Source organism: Podarcis melisellensis, assembly GCF_964234715.1.
Source record: "Podarcis melisellensis genome assembly, chromosome: 16".
Lineage (NCBI taxonomy): Eukaryota > Metazoa > Chordata > Lepidosauria > Squamata > Lacertidae > Podarcis > Podarcis melisellensis.
Genome location: NC_138533.1, coordinates 39759429 through 39779733, shown reverse-complemented (window position 1 = coordinate 39779733; position 20305 = coordinate 39759429). Strand labels below are relative to the sequence as shown.

The following is a 20305-nucleotide window of genomic DNA, read 5'->3' as shown; positions in this document are numbered from 1 at the left end:
CCTGGCCAGCCCCAGAGGCCCATTCGCCTGGGGAGCCTGTAGCCAGGGCTGCTGCAACAAGCAGCTGTGCAAGCCTTGGGGAGGCAGAGATGCGAGGGAGGAAAGGAAAGAGGGACAGAGGCCAGCATTGCCCACAGCACCCCTGGCCATCATTCAGGGCACCCCAGGGTGCCACAGCACACTGACTGAAAGCCCCTGCTGTAGGGACTGATGCGCGAGAGGCGGGTTTTGTTGCAACTGGGGCAGATGAGGGCACCCAGGTGTGCTGCTTCAGGCGTATCCTGGCGTTTCTTCTGCACTGCAGAGTTGGACTAGATGACCCTGGTGGTCCCTTCCAATGCTACAGTTCTGTGATTCTGTGATTCTGTGATTCTATTATTCTCCCTGCGCTCCTCCCAGCGATCATTCCTCCTGCGGTTACTGCTGTGAGCTGTCTCTCTCCAGGCACTGCACTCATCTGAAAAGGATCCCACACAGCAGGGTTGATGTTGCCGGACTTCATGTCACATTTGCAGACATTTTTGTGTCCTTCTACCAGAACCTGGTGCAGGATGATGGCTCATGCTTGAATTCCTTCCCTATAAAAGAGCAGTCTGTCTAGACCTCTATCTATATGCATATCTGCCAGCTGAAAATAATATTTTTTGCATCTGATCAAGCAGACTCTAGTCCAGTTGACAAAAGCTTAAGATCCATGATAAATTTGTTAGTCTAGGTTGTGCAGTAAGCCTCTTAGAGACATATCCAGCTAGCAGTTTTATAGCACAATCCTCTGCCAGAGTTAAGTCTCGCTGAGCTCAAAGGGACTTACTCCTGTGTAAGGCTGCAGTCTGATACTCACCTGGGATTATGTGCCATTGAATTAATTGAGACCAGACCCTCCAAGTGTCCCTATTTTCCAGGGACGGCCCTGTTTCTGATTTGATCCCAGAATGTCCCACTTTCCCTTGGATGTCCCTGTTTTCATTGGAGAAATGTTGGAGGGGAGACTTTACTCTGAGTAAACACGCCCGGAGCAGTGTGTTATTAAGGGAATCCGCACCCCCCCCCCTTTTGCTGCCCAGGGCAAGGGAAGGGCGACTCCTCCCGCCATTCAGGTACAAAAAGCGGAGCCTTCCTTTCCTACCCGCCCCTGCAGCTGAGCTGAGACTTGCATAGTTGGTGCGGCATATGCTGCACAGAGATGTGAGCAATAGGCTTAGACTTTCATTTTACAGCAGAATATATACAAAGTTATACCCCTCCCCCCGTGGAGAGACTAAGAAGTGGGCCAATTAATACTAACAAGAAAATAAACTTTAGGCAAACACATCATAGTGAAGTAGTACCAGCCGGATAAAAGCAACGTTTATCTGCCGAAATAGCTCAGTTGGGAGAGCGTTAGACTGAAGATCTAAAGGTCCCTGGTTCGATCCCGGGTTTCGGCAGACCTTGCTTTTTTTAAAAATACCTCCTTGCCTCCCCAGCTGGCATTTTCCTGCGGTCAGAAATGTCTTGTGCAGCGCAGCGCCTGGCCTTGCAAATAAGAAAGGAGGAGCTGGATGTTACAACTGCATGTTTTTCACATTGCATCTCATTGCATTTCAGGTTGGCCGGAGCGGGAGCATTAAATCCGCCCTCTGGCCGCCTTGCAATGCTTAAATTAACTAAGGACGTTTTCCTGGGACGGCGGGGTGAACAGCCTTAACAAAGAAACTGGTGAGATTTCGATTTTGCAGAGGCTTCGTGAACCCAGCAACTGACTGTTTCATCCTTTCGTCTGCTAGGAACTAACTGTACCTTTTGTTTGCGTGAATGAATGAATGAACGAACGAATGAATGCAACTAAAACGCAGGTTTTGCATTCGCGGCTCCTAAGCCGCTCCTCGTGTTTGCAACCCGCTCTGCTTGCCCTCGGGGCCAGGCAGCGGCGCGCAGATCCACCCGACTGTCGCCTCAAGTGACGTTTTTCTGATCCCTGCGCCAAGCTCTTCCTCGTTAGTATAGTGGTGAGTATCCCCGCCTGTCACGCGGGAGACCGGGGTTCAATTCCCCGACGGGGAGGTTCTACTTTTCCCCCTTCCCAACACTCTTCGTCACCTTTTAAAAATTAAATGGGGGAGAGGTGTTCAATATTCGGTGAAATGCAGCCTTTTCGCCCTTTTTACAGTTAAAACATGCTGTTTGCTGGAGTGCGTGCTTTCTTCCTTTGCCTCCACTGCTCAGTCCTGAAATGCTACCATTTGCACGCGCGGACACGAAGAAGTGACACGCGCCAGGTGCAAAGGTGTGCAAGCACATCTCTAGCTTTCTTGCATGAGCGCTGCTTCGTGGCCCTTCTTGAAAAGGGCTTTTGTGCAGCTAGTGTGCTGCATGTTCTGCACTGCGCGGCAGATGCGCTGCAATGCGTTGCTTCTCTTTAGCGTGGCACAGCTTGGGCGCACACAGGGAGCGCTTAAACTTTTAATTCGGTTATGTACTTTTTTTTCCCTCCGCCGCTTTCACCCCCGCCCCTTCATTTCTCGACATAGTCTTCTTCACCACTACCAAATCCTAGGCGCTTTTGCGATTATGTCATAAATTACAGCTGGTGATATTAAATTATTCTGCTATCCCATTTCGTAGGAAGTGACTTTGCCGCCCAGGGGATGTAGCTCAGTGGTAGAGCGCATGCTTTGCATGTATGAGGCCCCGGGTTCAATCCCCGGCATCTCCACTTTTTCTTCTCTTTTAAACTTTCCTGAAAATGCTGCTGATTTCCTGCATTCGCAAATTTATCTAGAGGAAACAAGTTTGGCAACATTTGTTTTGATAACTGGACACTACTGAAGCATATTTACAGTGGTGGATATGTGAGGCTTCTTGCTCTTCCATAAATGTTTTGTGTTGATTTTTTTAAAATGCCAGGTTCAGGCACAATACAGAACAAATTGCACTAGCAGACTGCAAACTTCTGAAATGCAAAAAAAATGTATTTCTTGCACGCACACCCACCCACCATATATTTAAAGCATGCCTGCCATTTCTGATCTTCTTGTCAGTAACCCCTTAGGAACTTCAAACTGTTACGGAAAGGGGGGGGCATGTCTTCTTCACCTTCTTCTTCGCTACAATATATCAATTTATTTCCAATTGTCAATGTCAAATGGGACTAAAATCTATAAAATTCATAGAAAATCAGCGTGCCAGTTTGCTCAATTACTCTAGGACTCCATCACACCTCCCCTGTCCAGCATAATCCCTCAAGCAAGGTGTCAAGACCCTAATCCTGTCAAATCGCTCTGATCAGCCATTCCTCCAGGCAATGTCAGGTGGCAGACTATGCATATTTGGGACCATTGTTTTCTCATCCCCAGGAAGTGTTTATCTGTGCATATCCCCAGCTCTGCATATTCCCCCCTCCCTCCTCCATATGTTAATCTGTGTAACCCAACCTCCCTTTAATATATTCATGATGTAATTTGTGTAACCAAACCTCTCTTTAATGTATTCATGACGTGTTTTGCACTGTATTCTGGGATATGGAGGGAGTTTCAAAAACTCATGTCACCCCTTTCTCACTGTTCAATCTCACCTTGAACCTGTTGCGCAATAAACTTGGATCTTCTGCTGCTTGCTCCTGTCTCCGGCTGAGCTCATTTTCCTCCGCAGGGACCCACGGACTTAGTCCGATGAGCTGGGTGGCAGAGCAGCCTCGCACCCAGATTTTGCCGTAACAGAACAAACAAACAAACAAACAAACAAACAAACCACACCTCCTTGGCTGACATTTTAAGAAAAGCCAGGAGGTTGGGAGACGATCACTTACAATCTGGGGTGCAAATCTAACTTGATAAGAAGGTTGGCATTTGGGACAATCACAGAAGGCTCCCAATGCCTGTTTAAGTGCTTAAGAAAAGCATTTTGCAAACTGGATATTATCAGCTTTATTGCCAGCGTATGGTAGAGCATTTGATTTACACCTGAATAAACAAGGCTTTGGGGCAGAGAAAAAAGAAAGTTGGCATCCATCTGCCTTCAGAAACAATGATCTCCAGGGGTGAAGTCAAACCACTGGGCAGGCCCCACCAATTACATGACCAAAGCAACCCATTATGTAAAGCTGTGACTCCTCTCTCAGTGCCATAATTCAGCACTATGCATGCAGGCCAAACATGAAATGACAAGCAAGTCATTCAGAAGCTTCTATAGTCTATTTTTTTGGGGGGGGGGGGACTTCTGTCCTTGCAGATGTTGCTGTACTCCAACTCTCATCTGCCCCAGTCAGCGTGGACAGTTGAATAGTGTGTTTCTAGAGATATGTAAAATGCTTTAATTAAAAGCTATGTTCAAAAAGTTAAATTTATAAGTATTTATATGATTTTCTATTAAACTAACACACGTAACAGGTTAGAATGCTGAGACTCAAAGATAATAACAACTAGGTAGCCTGGATAAATAAAAAGGTAGGCCAAGACCCCTCCTGACCCTCCCTAAAATGAGTTCTGTTGGTTTTGATGGCTGGTGGCTGCTATATTCTGGACGCATAGCATATGCTTTGTGGAGGACCCAGAGATAAATAGTTTGGGCCCTGGGACAGTCACCCACACCATAAATTTAAAGAACATTTATATACAAAAGAGAGCAACCAAGATGATAAAGCATCTGAAAACCAAGCCTTATCACGAATGGTTATGAACTTAGGTATTCTTAGCCTGTGGAAGAGAAGTCCAAGAGGTGATATGATAGCCATCAGAAGGACTGTCCCGTGGAAGATGGAGCAAGTTTGCATGGATTGTGAACCAATGGATTCAAATAACAATAAAGGAGATTCTGACTAAACATGAGGAAGAACTTCCTGACATAAGAGCCATTCAACTGTGGAGTGGAGTACCTGGGAAGGTAGTGGACTCTCCTTCTTTAGATGTTTTTGGACAGAGGTTGGATGGCCATCTGTCAGGGGTTCTTGAGCTGGGATTCCTGCATTGTGGGGGTTGGACAAGAAGTTTCTATGATTTATCCCAAACAGTCATGACTTCCCCCAAAGAATATTGGGATACTGTAGTTTACCCCTCACAGAGCTATAATTTCTAGCATCATTTAAACTACAGTTTGTTGTAAATAAAAATATGCCCTTTTCCCCTTACGGGGTATCCAAGAGGCCAACCAGAAAATATTGAGAAGCAAAGCAGCTAGTAAGCCTGATCTTTATTGATCTGTTGCAACAGAGTGTTCCCCTCACTTGCAGGAGAGAGGAAGGACCCAGAACAATGACGCGCAAGGCCTTATAAAGACTTTTGAAATTCCCCTCCTGTAGATCAAGACCACCCCCAGAAACATCATACATACATCACAGAAGGGGTGTAACCTAAGACCACCCCTCAGATACATCCCACCTACATCACAGAAATTTTAATATTGTTCTTCTCCTGTTGTTGTTTATCTCCTGTCTAGCAGGTTACTTGATTGGATTGCCTGAGGCGCCTGGCCAGTCTTTTGTAATGATAAATACTTAGTTCCTAGCCAGGTCACAGGCTCACACCCTATTCAAACAGACATATCCTTAAGACAGGATTTGTGAGGAAAGAGACAATGGGGAGGCTTTTCCATTTTGACCTTGCAGAGAAAACATTCGCTCAGTTTAGGAATCAAAATGGTTCCAGGTTGGCCTTCCTGTGCTGATCTATGTATGTGCTTGGTTGGTACACTTATGAACATTACCATATATCTAAGACCATAAAATTCCTATTACAAGTTCTCCTCATTATTTGGCAAAATGTGCTTTAAATGTATGGCGTGGATATGACTGTAGCTAGTGAAGGAGACAAAAATCTTGAGTTTTCGCAGGTGGGACATGGTGTTAGCATTTGGGGAAACTGGTGCTGCATGCTCAGACCTAGACCCAAACCTGTATTTGTAAATGAGCAAATGTCAAAAACATGGTGAGAGTCTTATGCCACCTTAAAGACTAAACTGTTTGTATGTTTACTGTAACAAGCCAACATGGCTAGAATTTGTCAACAGGAAAACAGTTTCAAAACCAGACGTGTCTGAAGCTCAGTTAGTCTCAGAAGTATTTTGGGTTTTTTGTTGCAGCTTTGGAAGGTTGCATCTGCTTTTGTTAATACAGCCCTGGCCTCCAATTCACAGAGGCTCCAAAGGGAACCCCCATGAGCTACAAAGAGAACAATACAACCAGCCATGTGAACTTTTCTTTGGCCAGGCCTCAATCCAATCAAACAGCTGTTGCTGGGGCTGCTGCTGATCCTGTTTTTCAGGTTATTGGTGGCTTAGTCAGCTGTTCAGGCAGCTACTTCCTTTCGGGCATAAACAAAAAGGAGGCAAGAGGAAATGGCTTCTGCATGAATAAGAGGAGGAGTAGATCCTGTTGTAAATAAAAATATGCCCTTTTCCCTTATGGGATATCCAAGAGCCCATATAGAGTCCTTACATAGGTTCCCTATTGGTAGGAGAAAATAACAGAGGCCAACCAGAGAATATTGAGAAGCAAAGCAGCTAGTAAGCTTTATCTTTATTGATCTGTTGCAACAGGGTGCTCCCCTCACACGCAGGAAAGGAGGACGACCCACAAAAATGCTGTGCAAGGGCTTATAAAGACTTTTGAAATTCCCCTCCTGTAGATCAAGACCACCCCCCAGAAACATCATACATACATCACAGAAGGGGTGTAACCTAAGACCACCCCTCGGATACATCACAGAAAAGGTGGCCTTAAAACAGAAATTACAATATTGTTTTTCTCTTGTCCTTGTTTATTTCTTGTCTGGCAGGTTACTTGATTGGATTGCCTGGTCAGTCTTTTGTAATGATAAGGCTCACACCCTTATTCAAACACAGAAATACCCTTAAGACAGGATTTGTGAAGGAAGAGACAATGGGGAGGCTTTTCCATTTTGACCTTGCAGAGAAAACATTTGCTCAGTTTAGGAATCAAAATGGTTCCAGGTTGGTCTTCCTGTGCTGATCTATGTATGTGTGGTTATGAACATCGCCATATATCTAAGACCATAAAATTCCTATCACAATCCAGACTCCGTTCTTCATGTCTGAGTCTTACACATGTGCAGCAACATGAAATGGTTTAAATTGGAGCCCCACATTTTCAGGAGATAGAAGATCCTTCTAGGATCAGAACAGAGGCCCATCTGGTCCAGAATCCTGTTTTCATAGCAGCCAACGCCAACCTAAGCACAGAAGCAGGGGATGAACACAACAGCGTTCCCTGTTTGTGACTTGCAACAAATTATATTGAAAGGCGCACTGCCTCCAATAGCGGAAGCAGTCCATAGGTGTTGTGGCTGGAAGCTTTCAATAGCCTTACAGGTAAAAGGTAAAGAGACCCTGACCATTCGGTCAAGTCGTGACCGACTCTGGGGTTGTGGCGCTCATCTCGCTTTACTGGCCGAGGGAGCCAGCATACAGCTTCCGGGTCATGTGGTCAGCAGGACTAAGCTGCTTCTGGCAAACCAGAGCAGCACACGGAAATGCCGTTTACCTTCCTTCCAGAGCGGTACCTATTTATCTACTTGCACTTTGACATGCTTTCAAACTGCTAGCTTGGCAGGAGCTAGGACAGAGCAACGGGAGCTCACCCCGTCGCGGGGATTCGAACCGCCAACCTTCTGATTGGCAAGTCCAAGGCTCTGTGGTTTAGACCACAGTGCCACCCGCGTCAATAGCCTTATCCTCCATTAATACGTCTAATCCTCTGGCAAAGTCATCCAAGTTGGTGGCAATTGCTGCATCTTATGGAGTCAATTTCTGTAGTTTTAACTGTGCACTGCGTTTCTGTCCTCAATCTTCCTCCAACATTCAACTTCCATCGGCTGGCCCTGAGAGTGGGAGAGAAACTTATCTCTGTCACTCAAATTACAAACAGGAAAATTAGCTTTTGAATGCCTGTTCCCGCAACTAGAAATGTAGGGTGCCAGGGACATAAAAACATAAGGAAGAACCCTGTGGCTTAAACCAAATGCCAATCTAGTTTAGCACACTGTTTCCTCAGTGGTCCAAGTCACCTATGGGAAGCCCACAATCAGGAGAAGAGCATAATGATATTTTGCTGTTTGTCATCCCGAAGGAGAAAGAGTACTGGACTCAGCACAACTCAGTAGACAGTTGTGCTGGTTTTTTGTTGGCATGGAGATTTTACAGAAGGGAAGAATTCAAAAACATGATCTCAACCCCATGATCTCTGAAAAAAGGATCAGCAGTAGTCCCAGCAACAGCTGTTTGATTGGATTGAGGGCTGGCCAAAGAAAAGTTCACATGGCTGGTTGTATTGTTCTCGTTGTAGCCTAACACTCATTGCATGAAAGGAAAAAGGAACTGGGAAGGAGGAGGGAAAGCAAAGCACTGGAGCAAGTGACAGATGGATGAGGGCCTTCACTTGGCTTATGGTGGAAGCCAGATTTGTATGGTTTTCCTGGGGGGAGAGGAGGTGCAGCAGAATGCGATATTCGTGTGAACCTCTATTCACAACTGTGACTGGAGAAAGGAATGAATTTTGAACTTTGCGTTGGAAGGGGGGGGGGGAGAGAGAGATGTCCCCTCAACTACTCCCTCCTTCCTCTCTCGCTTTTCCTTGAGGGACGAGGGAGATGGTGGAGAGGCCCGTCTTTTTCCTGTGTCTTTTTTCCTCCACAAACCTCCAAGGAAGGTTAGGCTGAGGCCATGGGCCTAGTGGGGGCATGGCTGAGGGATGAATTATTTGGCCCAACCTTGCCCCTCCAAAAGTGATCAGACTCTTGTGCTACTGACATTCAGGCATAAGTTTATGTATATAGTTTTAATTTTATCAGGGTTTAATTGTGAATTTTTTAAATGAACTGATTTTTCTGTTTTTGGCAGTTTTTTTAAATCTGTACATTGCCTTGAGTCCCGTCAGGGGAAAAGGCAGGGTATAAATAAATATGTAATAACAAGAACAATATTATTATATACAGTATTGAGTGCAAACCATTCCAGGCTTGCGAAAAATACCCCACTCCGGGTTTTTGCCTCAGCTTCTTCCTCACACCTTGTTTTCTTTGCCCCTCCCCCAACCGCCAATTATAACTTAGCGCAGCTGAGGCGGTTTTATCCTTCCGCGTTGCCAGTTAAAAAAACCCCCGACAAAGGCGGGGTCAAAGCTCCTGACGTCACCTCTGTTGCTTTCCCCCTTCTCAGCATGCGGGTTGACAGAGCGCACGCGCGGGGCGGAAAAATAGTCCTTCTGACGTCGGCTGGCGGGTGGGGTTTTTTCCTTTTGGCGGAGTGATCTTATTGTTCAGCGAAAAACCTATATAAAAGGAGGTCGCGGGCAGCTGCGCAGCTAGAACAAATCGCCTCTCCTCGCCTGGAATTTGCTGTCTGCTTGGACCGGCTCGAGCTCTGCGGTGAGATATTTTTCGTTGGGAAATAGGGCTCATTTCTCTCCTGTTTCCTCTGCCGCTTGGCTTCTTCGTTAAAGCTGCCTTCAGGCTAGGAGGAAGGGCTGTTTTCTGAAGGGTGTTTGGGCTCGTGAGGGATACTTTGGAGCGGCTGAGGGGCGAAAGCGGAGGGAGGCTGGAAGGGAATTCGGTTGGTACTTGAGGGGTCATCAGCCTTTAAGCGAGGGGGCACAATATGGTCCTCAAGAGTTGCTGTCATTTCGACGTGTACGGATGCCAGTTCGGGTACGATTTACCCAAAAAAGCCTAAAGGCGCCGCCGTCCAAAATGGCCGCCTCGAGGAAGAGACGAAAAACAACACGGCGAAGGCCGTTAACGCGCCTGCGCTTGTGACGCAGCCAGGCACTGTGACGTCACGTAGCCAGGCGTCGGCTAGGGGTGCGCGCGCATCCTTGCTCTCTTTATGCCTTGTTGGTGTGAAGGGGGCGGAGCTCGTTGCCTTAGGCAAGCGGAGCTGGTATTTTTTGGTCAGTGGGATGATTGCTGGCTTCTTGTTTTAAGTCGGGGCATCTTAAATAAAGTGAGACTTTTTCCAAATCTGAATTGTGCTGCTTCTCCCCCCCTTGCAGAGAAAATGCAGATCTTTGTGAAGACCTTGACTGGCAAGACCATCACTTTGGAGGTGGAGCCAAGTGACACCATTGAGAACGTCAAGGCCAAGATTCAGGACAAAGAAGGCATTCCCCCTGACCAGCAGAGGCTGATCTTTGCTGGCAAGCAGCTGGAAGATGGCCGCACCCTGTCTGACTACAACATCCAGAAGGAGTCCACCCTCCACCTGGTGCTGCGCCTGAGGGGAGGCATGCAGATCTTTGTGAAGACCTTGACTGGCAAGACCATCACTTTGGAGGTGGAGCCAAGTGACACCATTGAGAACGTCAAGGCCAAGATTCAGGACAAAGAAGGCATTCCCCCTGACCAGCAGAGGCTGATCTTTGCTGGCAAGCAGCTGGAAGATGGCCGCACCCTGTCTGACTACAACATCCAGAAGGAGTCCACCCTCCACCTGGTGCTGCGCCTGAGGGGAGGCATGCAGATCTTTGTGAAGACCTTGACTGGCAAGACCATCACTTTGGAGGTGGAGCCAAGTGACACCATTGAGAACGTCAAGGCCAAGATTCAGGACAAAGAAGGCATTCCCCCTGACCAGCAGAGGCTGATCTTTGCTGGCAAGCAGCTGGAAGATGGCCGCACCCTGTCTGACTACAACATCCAGAAGGAGTCCACCCTCCACCTGGTGCTGCGCCTGAGGGGAGGCATGCAGATCTTTGTGAAGACCTTGACTGGCAAGACCATCACTTTGGAGGTGGAGCCAAGTGACACCATTGAGAACGTCAAGGCCAAGATTCAGGACAAAGAAGGCATTCCCCCTGACCAGCAGAGGCTGATCTTCGCTGGCAAGCAGCTGGAAGATGGCCGCACCCTGTCTGACTACAACATCCAGAAGGAGTCCACCCTCCACCTGGTGCTGCGCCTGAGGGGAGGCATGCAGATCTTTGTGAAGACCTTGACTGGCAAGACCATCACTTTGGAGGTGGAGCCAAGTGACACCATTGAGAACGTCAAGGCCAAGATTCAGGACAAAGAAGGCATTCCCCCTGACCAGCAGAGGCTGATCTTTGCTGGCAAGCAGCTGGAAGATGGCCGCACCCTGTCTGACTACAACATCCAGAAGGAGTCCACCCTCCACCTGGTGCTGCGCCTGAGGGGAGGCATGCAGATCTTTGTGAAGACCTTGACTGGCAAGACCATCACTTTGGAGGTGGAGCCAAGTGACACCATTGAGAACGTCAAGGCCAAGATTCAGGACAAAGAAGGCATTCCCCCTGACCAGCAGAGGCTGATCTTTGCTGGCAAGCAGCTGGAAGATGGCCGCACCCTGTCTGACTACAACATCCAGAAGGAGTCCACCCTCCACCTGGTGCTGCGCCTGAGGGGAGGCATGCAGATCTTTGTGAAGACCTTGACTGGCAAGACCATCACTTTGGAGGTGGAGCCAAGTGACACCATTGAGAACGTCAAGGCCAAGATTCAGGACAAAGAAGGCATTCCCCCTGACCAGCAGAGGCTGATCTTTGCTGGCAAGCAGCTGGAAGATGGCCGCACCCTGTCTGACTACAACATCCAGAAGGAGTCCACCCTCCACCTGGTGCTGCGCCTGAGGGGAGGCATGCAGATCTTTGTGAAGACCTTGACTGGCAAGACCATCACTTTGGAGGTGGAGCCAAGTGACACCATTGAGAACGTCAAGGCCAAGATTCAGGACAAAGAAGGCATTCCCCCTGACCAGCAGAGGCTGATCTTTGCTGGCAAGCAGCTGGAAGATGGCCGCACCCTGTCTGACTACAACATCCAGAAGGAGTCCACCCTCCACCTGGTGCTGCGCCTGAGGGGAGGCATGCAGATCTTTGTGAAGACCTTGACTGGCAAGACCATCACTTTGGAGGTGGAGCCAAGTGACACCATTGAGAACGTCAAGGCCAAGATTCAGGACAAAGAAGGCATTCCCCCTGACCAGCAGAGGCTGATCTTCGCTGGCAAGCAGCTGGAAGATGGCCGCACCCTGTCTGACTACAACATCCAGAAGGAGTCCACCCTCCACCTGGTGCTGCGCCTGAGGGGAGGCATGCAGATCTTTGTGAAGACCTTGACTGGCAAGACCATCACTTTGGAGGTGGAGCCAAGTGACACCATTGAGAACGTCAAGGCCAAGATTCAGGACAAAGAAGGCATTCCCCCTGACCAGCAGAGGCTGATCTTTGCTGGCAAGCAGCTGGAAGATGGCCGCACCCTGTCTGACTACAACATCCAGAAGGAGTCCACCCTCCACCTGGTGCTGCGCCTGAGGGGAGGCATGCAGATCTTTGTGAAGACCTTGACTGGCAAGACCATCACTTTGGAGGTGGAGCCAAGTGACACCATTGAGAACGTCAAGGCCAAGATTCAGGACAAAGAAGGCATTCCCCCTGACCAGCAGAGGCTGATCTTCGCTGGCAAGCAGCTGGAAGATGGCCGCACCCTGTCTGACTACAACATCCAGAAGGAGTCCACCTTGCACCTGGTTCTACGTTTAAGGGGTGGCATTTAAACTTGCTACTTACAACCACCCAAGTAAACCTCACTGCACTTTGTTTCATTAAAGCTGTTGCATTCCCAAATGTACTTGTTTCATCATTTTAGGTGGTTGGTGATTTAGCATCAGTATGTTTCGGGGGGTGTTTGTGCTGAATATTCCATTGAACAATATCTGGCAAATACTTGGCTGGGGGCATAATTGAGTATCATGTCAACAAACTTTAACTTACATAATTTCCTTAAGCCAGAAGCTAAGGCAGCCTCAGCAAACGGGATTGCATTGCTGAAGTCATACATGCAAGCATTAAGAGTTCACTAACGACTGAAAGGCGAGAGGAGCACTGCTTATGTGGAGTGGTTTTATTTCAGCCAAAGTGGAGAACTGTTGACCGTTAAATTGAATTTGAGATTCAGTGCTATTGAAGCAGGCAGTGGTTCTTGGCACTTAACAGCTATCGGCTCCTATGGTGGGATTGCAAATAGCTGGTGTAAACTGGGAAACAATTGGAGTTATTCGCTTGTTAAATTACAGTTGTGGTTAGTTCAACTCTAACCCTGCCTCAATGGAAGTAAATTGAAAGCTGGCCTTTGGGGAAATGCCCCAAACTTGTATTTCAGTCTATTTAATAAACAGCAGTGACACAATAGGTTTTTTCCTCCACTTAGCTGAATGGTTCCTTCACTTAGCTGAATGGTACCTTAAATTGCAATCTTGAGGCACTAGCTCAAAGTGGAGTATCTTTTATTCCAGTTGGTAGGTTCTCATCCCCTTGTTCGTCACCTGTGCACTACATATGTCTCTAATCCATTTAGCTAACTTCTATGACCTTACTAGTGCAGTAAAGTAAGCTAATCCAGGAAAGCTGGTTCATATGCCTGTCTGGGCACTCTATAAAATGGCTCCAAGGAGGTACAGAAACTGAAAGCTGAATATGGTGCCTTATGATCCAAAGCAAGACATTTTGGGCTTGGAAATAATACCAGGTGAAATGTTAGAAGCTCTCAAGTTGACAAGTTTTTATTGGTTTGGAGTCTCTAAGCCACTTGGGTAGCAGGGGGGAAACTTTCCAAAGCAAGTTTGCTTACCACTTAAAGTTACACTATTTTCAAATCATTTTTCTTGGATATCTGGATATACTTATTATAACTGACACTCTGCAGCTTCCTGACTGAGCATATAGGAGTGTCAGGATGCAGTAGAGGTCTTGCTATCAGAACTCTGACAAATCGTAAGTTACCTATGGTCGTTGTAGAGTTTTCCTGCAGTTGTCCCACCCAGGAGCTCTTGCTGCAGTCAGAATTGTAGAGTTGGAAGGGATCCCAGGATCATTCTAGTCCAATGCAGGAATCTCAACTAACTAGATCATAAATGACAGATGGCCATCCAATCTTAAGTTCTTACTGAAATTTGGTCAGAATCTCCTGCACCACAGACATCAACATTTGATACCTCATGAGCAGTCCAAATTTTGTTCCTGGCCTGAAATACTGAATACAGCAATGAAAATCATTTGCCTTGCGTTTGGCGCTGTGTGTTTAGGTGCTAACATCTCACAGGCCAATTCTTTCCTGTGCTGGAAAATAGCTCTTTGGTAATGTGGGCTGTTGAGCTCTAATACGGTTTGACAGTAATCTGCAGATAAAACCTTTTAACAAGTGGTAAACATACATTCAATGGTGTAAAGGTAAAGGGGACCCCTGACCATTAGGTCCAGTCGTGGCCGACGGGTTGATGTGCTCATCTCGCTTTATTGGCCGAGGGAGCCAGCATACAGCTTCCGGGTCATGTGGCCAGCATGACTAAGCCGCTTCTGGCAAACCAGAGCAGCACACAGAAACAGTTTACCTTCCCACGAGTGGTACCTATTTATCTACTTGCTTCAAACTACTAGGTTGGCAGGAGCAGGGACAGAGCAACCGGAGCTCACCCTGTCGCGGGGATTCGAACCGCCGACCTGATTGGCAACCCCTAGGCTCTGGTTTAACCCACAGCGCCACCCGCGTCCCTATATTCAACGGTGTGCAGCTCCATTAAAACATTATATAAAGTGGCTTACAACAACAAAATCAGAAAAAATACTTTAAAGGGGGATCCTGGTTGGTTCAATGTCTCCCAGGGAGCTTTATGTGGAGGGAGGAATTGAACCCTGGTATCCCTGGTCCTATTCCAAGCACAACACTAATCAGTGGAGGAGTTAATGCACCAATCGCACAATATTTGAGACTTGCTAAAGATGGCAGCAACAGCTTGCAGAAAGTGCCAAAAGAGTGAGGTAATGGGTATGTGAGGATCCTTGACTGTCTGGCCTGTGTTCTTGATTCCTCTGGCTTGCAACACAAGGTCACTTGTCAGAGGCCACCTAAAGTTTAGCAGCTTAAAGTTACTGCTAAACCCTTTTTTACTGCAAATCTCCCATGAATCTACCAATGGATAATACGGCTGTGATAAGGCTCTTTCAAGCTTTATATTTAAATCCTAGTATCATGTGAGCTTGAAACCTTTAGACATTGTAGCCAGTCAAGTGAATGAAATCTTAACCAGTAATGGTGGTAGCTAAGTTAATTTGTGCTATCAAAAGGACCAGTGAAATAATGTGTTGCTTAACAGGCTCAAGGGTAGACTGCATTTAAGAGATAAAAGTGATAATAGCCCCTGGAACATCATAAAAGGTAACCAAGATGTTACAAGCTTTGCAAGCTACATTAAGATGACCCAGAAAGTTCAGCTGATGTAAAGGAAGCCAATTCCCTCTTGATTATATTAGGAGTTCTACAAACACTGTGTTACAGTTGCTCAATTCAAGGTGCTGGTTTTAACACTAAAGCAGGCATAGGCAAACTGCTCCAAATGTTTTGAGGCTACAACTCCCATCACCTCTGATCACTGGCCTTGTTAGCTAGGGATGATGGGAATTGTAGTCCCAAAACATCTGGAGGGCCAAGTTTGCCTATGTCTGCTCTAAAGCCTTTTGTGGCCTGTGACTAGGATCGAGAGCTAAAGCCCTCCAAATTTAGAAACACTTCATTTGATTCCATTTATAAATACCTTTAAAGTGATTTAAAATATACCGGTACTAAAAAAAAGTAATAACATTTTCAAATGTAATAAGGATAACATTTGGATAGCCAATTAAAAGGCTTGTTGAAATTTTATTAAATATGTATACTGCCCTTCATATGTCACAACATAAAAATACAAAATGAGAATACAAAATACATAATAAATAAAAACAAATCAATCCCCCTCCCACAAAGACATTTGAAAGGCCACAGAATTTTAAATCAGCCAAAGGCTTGGTTACAGATAAATGTTTTCACTTGATACTGAAGATATGTAACCAAGGTGCCAAGCAAGCCTTCCCAGGGAGCTCATTCCACAAACAGATCTACTGCAGGAAGGGCCCGTTCTTGCATTGCCACCTTCCAGACCTTTTGTGGAGGAGGCACACGAATGAGGGCTGCACAGCATGATCACAGGGTCTAGGTTGGCTTGTATGGGGATACTGTAGGTGGTCCTCGAGGTATTGTCCTGAGCTGTTAAGACTTTATAGTTCAAAATCCGCACTTTGGATTGGGCCTGGAAACTAATTGGCAGCTGGTGAAGTCAGGCCAGGATTGGCGTTATGTGCTCAAAACGTTTTGCCCCCGTGAGCAACTGTCCGCTGAATTCTGCGCCAGCTGGAGTTTCTGAACTGTCTTCACAGGCAGCTCTGCTTGCTAACCTAGAGGTTACCAGAGCATAGACAACAGAAGTTAGGCTATCCCTGATGGAAGGAACTCTGAGCCACTGAGGCTGCCTGAGCCTCAAGCGACAAAGGATCCAGAATAATTTGTAAGCTGCGTACCCACTCCTTCAGAGGGAGTGTAACCACATCAAGAACAGGCAACCTCCCATCCATGCAGTCTAGGGAACCACCCACTAGCGTGCCTCATTCTTATCTTGATTGAGCTTCAGTTTTTTGGGTCTCATCCAATCCAGGCAAGACAACAGTCCAGCATATTCATTGTGTGTGTTGCTGACGAGGTACTCTAAAACTCTGGATAACCCCCCTCAGTGGTTTGGTGCTAAGCGACATACGGGACGAAATCCAATCCTGAGGAACCCCACATGGAAGGCTTCACAGGGCTGAAGAGCACTCACTAAGCATCACTCTCTGGAAATGACCAAGTAGGCCCACAATGCAGTGCCATCCATCTTTAACTTGGGCAGCTGCTTGATTAGGAGACCATGGTCAACAGTACTGAAAGCAGCTGAGAGGTTGAGGAGAATTAACGGGGGCCCATTTTCGCTGTCTTTTGCAACAGAGGTTATCATACAAGGTGATCAAAGCAGTTTCTGTGCCAAAACACCAATTGAAATGAATCTAGAAATTCAGTTTCCTCCAAGAGTGCTCCAGAACCTTACCCAAGAAGGGGAGACTGGCCATTAGCTACTTAGATTTTCTGAATCCAGGAAGGGTTTGGCACTAACAAGATAACAGAGGCAATACTTGCTAGATGTGTAATGGGACAGAGTTCCAAAGGGCAGGTTGCTTGCGCCCTAGTGGCCCAGTATGGAAGAGGTATTGACAGGAGGCCCTCTTCTGCAGAATGCAGCAATTGATGGGGCATGTCTGTTCCTGTGTATAGATGTATGCACACTTAGCACAGATACTTCCTCTCTTGTCTATAGTAAACAGTTTTATGCATTCCATATACAGTCTTCCAATTTTTTCAGGGTGGGGGGAACCATAGCTCTCATACCCACTTTTTCCACACCTCTCTGTCTTAGCTTCTCAAGGCTCAGCTACTCTCCCCCTGCAATGGCAATGGGCAGTTTTTGGCTCTAAAAGCAAGCATGCAGGAAGTTGTAGTCCCCTGCCCAGTGAAGTCTGCTCTATTGCAGGGTTGAGGGCTGATCTCTAAACCAGGTGTGAGGAATCTTTGGCCTTTCAGATGGTCCTGAACTACAACTCCCATCACCCCTGGCCACTGGCCATGCCTTGCTGAGGCTGATGAGTTGTAGTTTAGCAACACCCCGAGGGCCAAAGGTTCCCCCACACCTGTGCTAAGGGCCTGCAATCAGGAGCAGCTGTGTGCACCGTGCCCTGCCCTCAGAGTCCAAAGTAACATTGAAGGAACTTGCTCTGTTTATTATTAAGGAACTTAATAATAATAATAACAACAACAATAATAATAATTGTAAGTTTGCTTGTTACCTAGAAGCCTACAAGCAGCTTCTGGTATATTAAAAAACATAAATGTAGTAATGGGCTCCTCCAAAAAAACACAAAACAGCCACCTCATAAAGGCAGCAGTAAGTTTTGGCAGCCGACAAACTGGACAAATACCTGACCCTCCAAGTGTCCCTTTTCACCAGGGACAGTCCCAGATTTTAAAAAGCCACCCCAGTTTCTGATTTGATCCTGGAATGTCCAACGTTTCCCTATTTTCATTGTAGAAATGTTGGGAGGGTGTGCTACCCTAATCTACCCAAACCAGGAGGGGGTGGGGAGGTTGGCTTTGCTATCCAAGAAGGCTCCTTCCCCTTAAGGAGCTTGATAAGTCAAAACTGGGCTTGGAGGCGTGCAGGCAGCTAGCGAACTCCTGTTCCCTGCTCTGTTTACCACCAATCCGTCCACGTGTTTACACGGCACGTCCCTGTGCTGCTTTACTCGGAAGGAAGCGCCGCTGCGTCCCAGGGCACTTACTCGCCGGAAAGTGCGCGCAGCACGTTTCCTCGCGAGTAAGCGCGTCCCCCCCCCCCGGCAGCCCGCCCGCCCGCCCACGAGATCCCTTCCCAGCGCCGCGTCGGCGCCTCCCCCGCCCGGCTCCGAAGGGCGGCCCTTGCCGGCCTTTCTGGGCGCGACGGGGCGGTCCCGCGGGGAGGGCCCGGCCTCAATCCGGGAGCGTAAATGGGGGCTAGCGCGGCGGCCGCGGCGTCTTCGCGGCTCCTTCTGCGCTCGCCATGGCGCGCTGCTGCTCCGCCTTCCGCGCGGCCGTGGGGCTGGCCATCGCCGGCCTGCTCTGCCTGGGCTTCGGGGTCTTCCTGGTGGTCTCGCTGCCGGCCATCATGGAGGAGCAGGTGGTCAAGGTAGGGGCGAGGCGGGCACGGCGCCGGCAGAAGGGGCGCCGGCAGAAGGGGCACCTGGTCCCTTCCAGGCGGGGGGGGGGCTCCTTGGAGGTGCTTTTTAAAAATGCGACTTCACATCTTACTTGCCGCTCTGGGGGGGGGGGGAGAACCTCCCCCCAGTCCTAAAATCATTCACATCAAACTAACAATTTCCCCTTTCCAGAAGTCTGGAAAGTCTGGATTTGCCAGCTGTTGCAAATCCGTGCTTGGTGGGTCCAGCAACCTCCAGGGATGGTCCAGCGCCTCTCCTCTCCTTCAGGGGGGAGCAGTAGCACAGCAGGAAGATCATAGCAAAAGTTTTCCCTGCTTTGAAGTTGACCCAGCTACTCTCCTGCTGCTACGATCATATGGTCCAGTTCAGTATAAGGCAGCTTTTGTGGTTTTTTTTGCTCCTTCTGCCTTCAAAACAGAGTTGCCAGTTGGCCTGGGTTGGGGCTGCAGAGGGAAGAGAGCCTGACCAGCATGCACCTGAGGTGGCTTGTTTACCTGTCCTGGGAAGGAGGCTGTTAATTGTCCCCATCTTATACATCCTGCGCATTTGAATGGAAATTGGGACAGCATTGTTAATTATCCTAAATGCACGTTAGTGACTATGCATGTGTGTTAAGGCTGATTGCAACACTGAATCTTAAAATGTTTGTTTAAAATGCTCCTAATGACTGCCTCCTCCCCACAAAGGTTTGGTGTTTGTGTCTGTGGGGGAGATTTCTGTTCGGATCACAGCTCAGGAGGTGTGGTGAACTCTATAAGCAGACCAAGCATATCTCTTTCTGTCAGGAGCGAGCCAGCAATAAATCGCAGAGTAAGTGAAGTTAACTCTTTATTAGAAGAAACAAGGTCTGCTGAGGAATGCCAGGTGTAATGAGCACAACAAATCTGAGAGGTCTTTCCCCATGAGGCAGTTGTGGAGACTGAAGGTCCCTGCCTTCCCACAGCTACCTAAATCATCTCCTTTCCTGGGTCCTTCCCAAGCAATCCCTCTTCATACCTCTTCTGGTTCTGAGAGACAAATGGGAGGAAGGGAGCTGGTCACAGCAGGAGGGGGAGACCCCCTGGCTTCTTCACCATCCTATCTCATCTCTGCCTCTTGCCCGCACTCCTCTCCTGCTTCAGCTGGACTGCTCTCTGCCACAGACTCCCCCTGCTCACTAACCCCCGTTGCCTCTTCAGCTTCCAACACCACCTACTCCCAGTCTGCTCTCTCTTCTCCCTCTGACCACTTATTGTCATCCCACCACCATTCTTTGGCTCTGAGCCGCCTTCTCTTGGACATTCCCCAGCTGGTGCCTCCCACCATTCCTCTGCATCCAGCCAGTCCATGACACTTAATCTGAGAGAACTGTTTTAAAAAGGTTACCCTCAATAGGGGAAATTTCCCCCAGATCCGTCACAGGATGGAAGGAATTGAGCTCATTTCCTCATGTGCTCCAGGCCCAGTGCAAACTGATTCCCCTTGGCACCTAGTAGTATTATCTTTTTAAGCATGTAGTTATTCAACTGCACATTTTGCATAACCTCTAGTTCAGCTGTATTTGCAATATAGCCTTTGAAGTGAACTGCTTACGAGACCTTCCTCTTAAAGCCCTTTCTCCAAGATCTAAGAAATTCTGGTGCTTATTTCTGTTTGGGATGTGTGATGAGGGCAGGATTTGGCTCAGCATTGCCTTCACAGACTGATGGTTATTCTCCAAGGTTTCAGGCAGGAGTT

The 20305-nt window shown here is 47.7% G+C and overlaps 2 protein-coding genes across 6 annotated transcripts in view; both read left to right on the top strand.

The window, feature by feature from the left end:
- The first annotated feature begins 9196 nt into the window (after positions 1-9196).
- UBC (ubiquitin C) lies at positions 9197-12568 on the top strand. Of its 2 annotated transcripts, none has more exons than XM_081892730.1 (2): positions 9197-9356; positions 9980-12568. In XM_081892730.1, the coding sequence occupies exon 2, from the start codon at positions 9985-9987 to the stop codon at positions 12496-12498; it is 2514 nt and encodes an 837-aa protein (XP_081748856.1). In that variant the 5' UTR covers positions 9197-9356; positions 9980-9984; the 3' UTR covers positions 12499-12568. The 2 variants fall into 2 exon arrangements, with proteins under 2 accessions (XP_081748856.1, XP_081748857.1); XM_081892731.1 differs by lacking the exon at positions 9197-9356 and adding an exon at positions 9521-9854.
- A 5834-nt stretch (positions 12569-18402) lies between these two features.
- Positions 18403-20305, top strand: part of SCARB1 (scavenger receptor class B member 1) — a 53368-nt gene continuing 51465 nt past the window's right edge. For 2 of the 4 annotated variants that reach the window (XM_081892810.1, XM_081892811.1), the window contains exon 1: positions 18404-18558. In XM_081892810.1, coding sequence (XP_081748936.1) covers positions 18433-18558 — 126 coding nt within the window. In that variant the 5' untranslated portion in view covers positions 18404-18432. Of the gene's footprint in view, positions 18559-20305 lie in introns of all 4 variants that reach the window. The other 2 variants (XM_081892813.1, XM_081892812.1) reach the window with 2 other exon arrangements.

Coding starts and splice junctions, on each gene's coding strand:
- UBC (XM_081892730.1), top strand. CDS start 9,985: ATGCAGATCTTTGTGAAGACCTTGACTGGCAAGACCATCACTTTGGAG.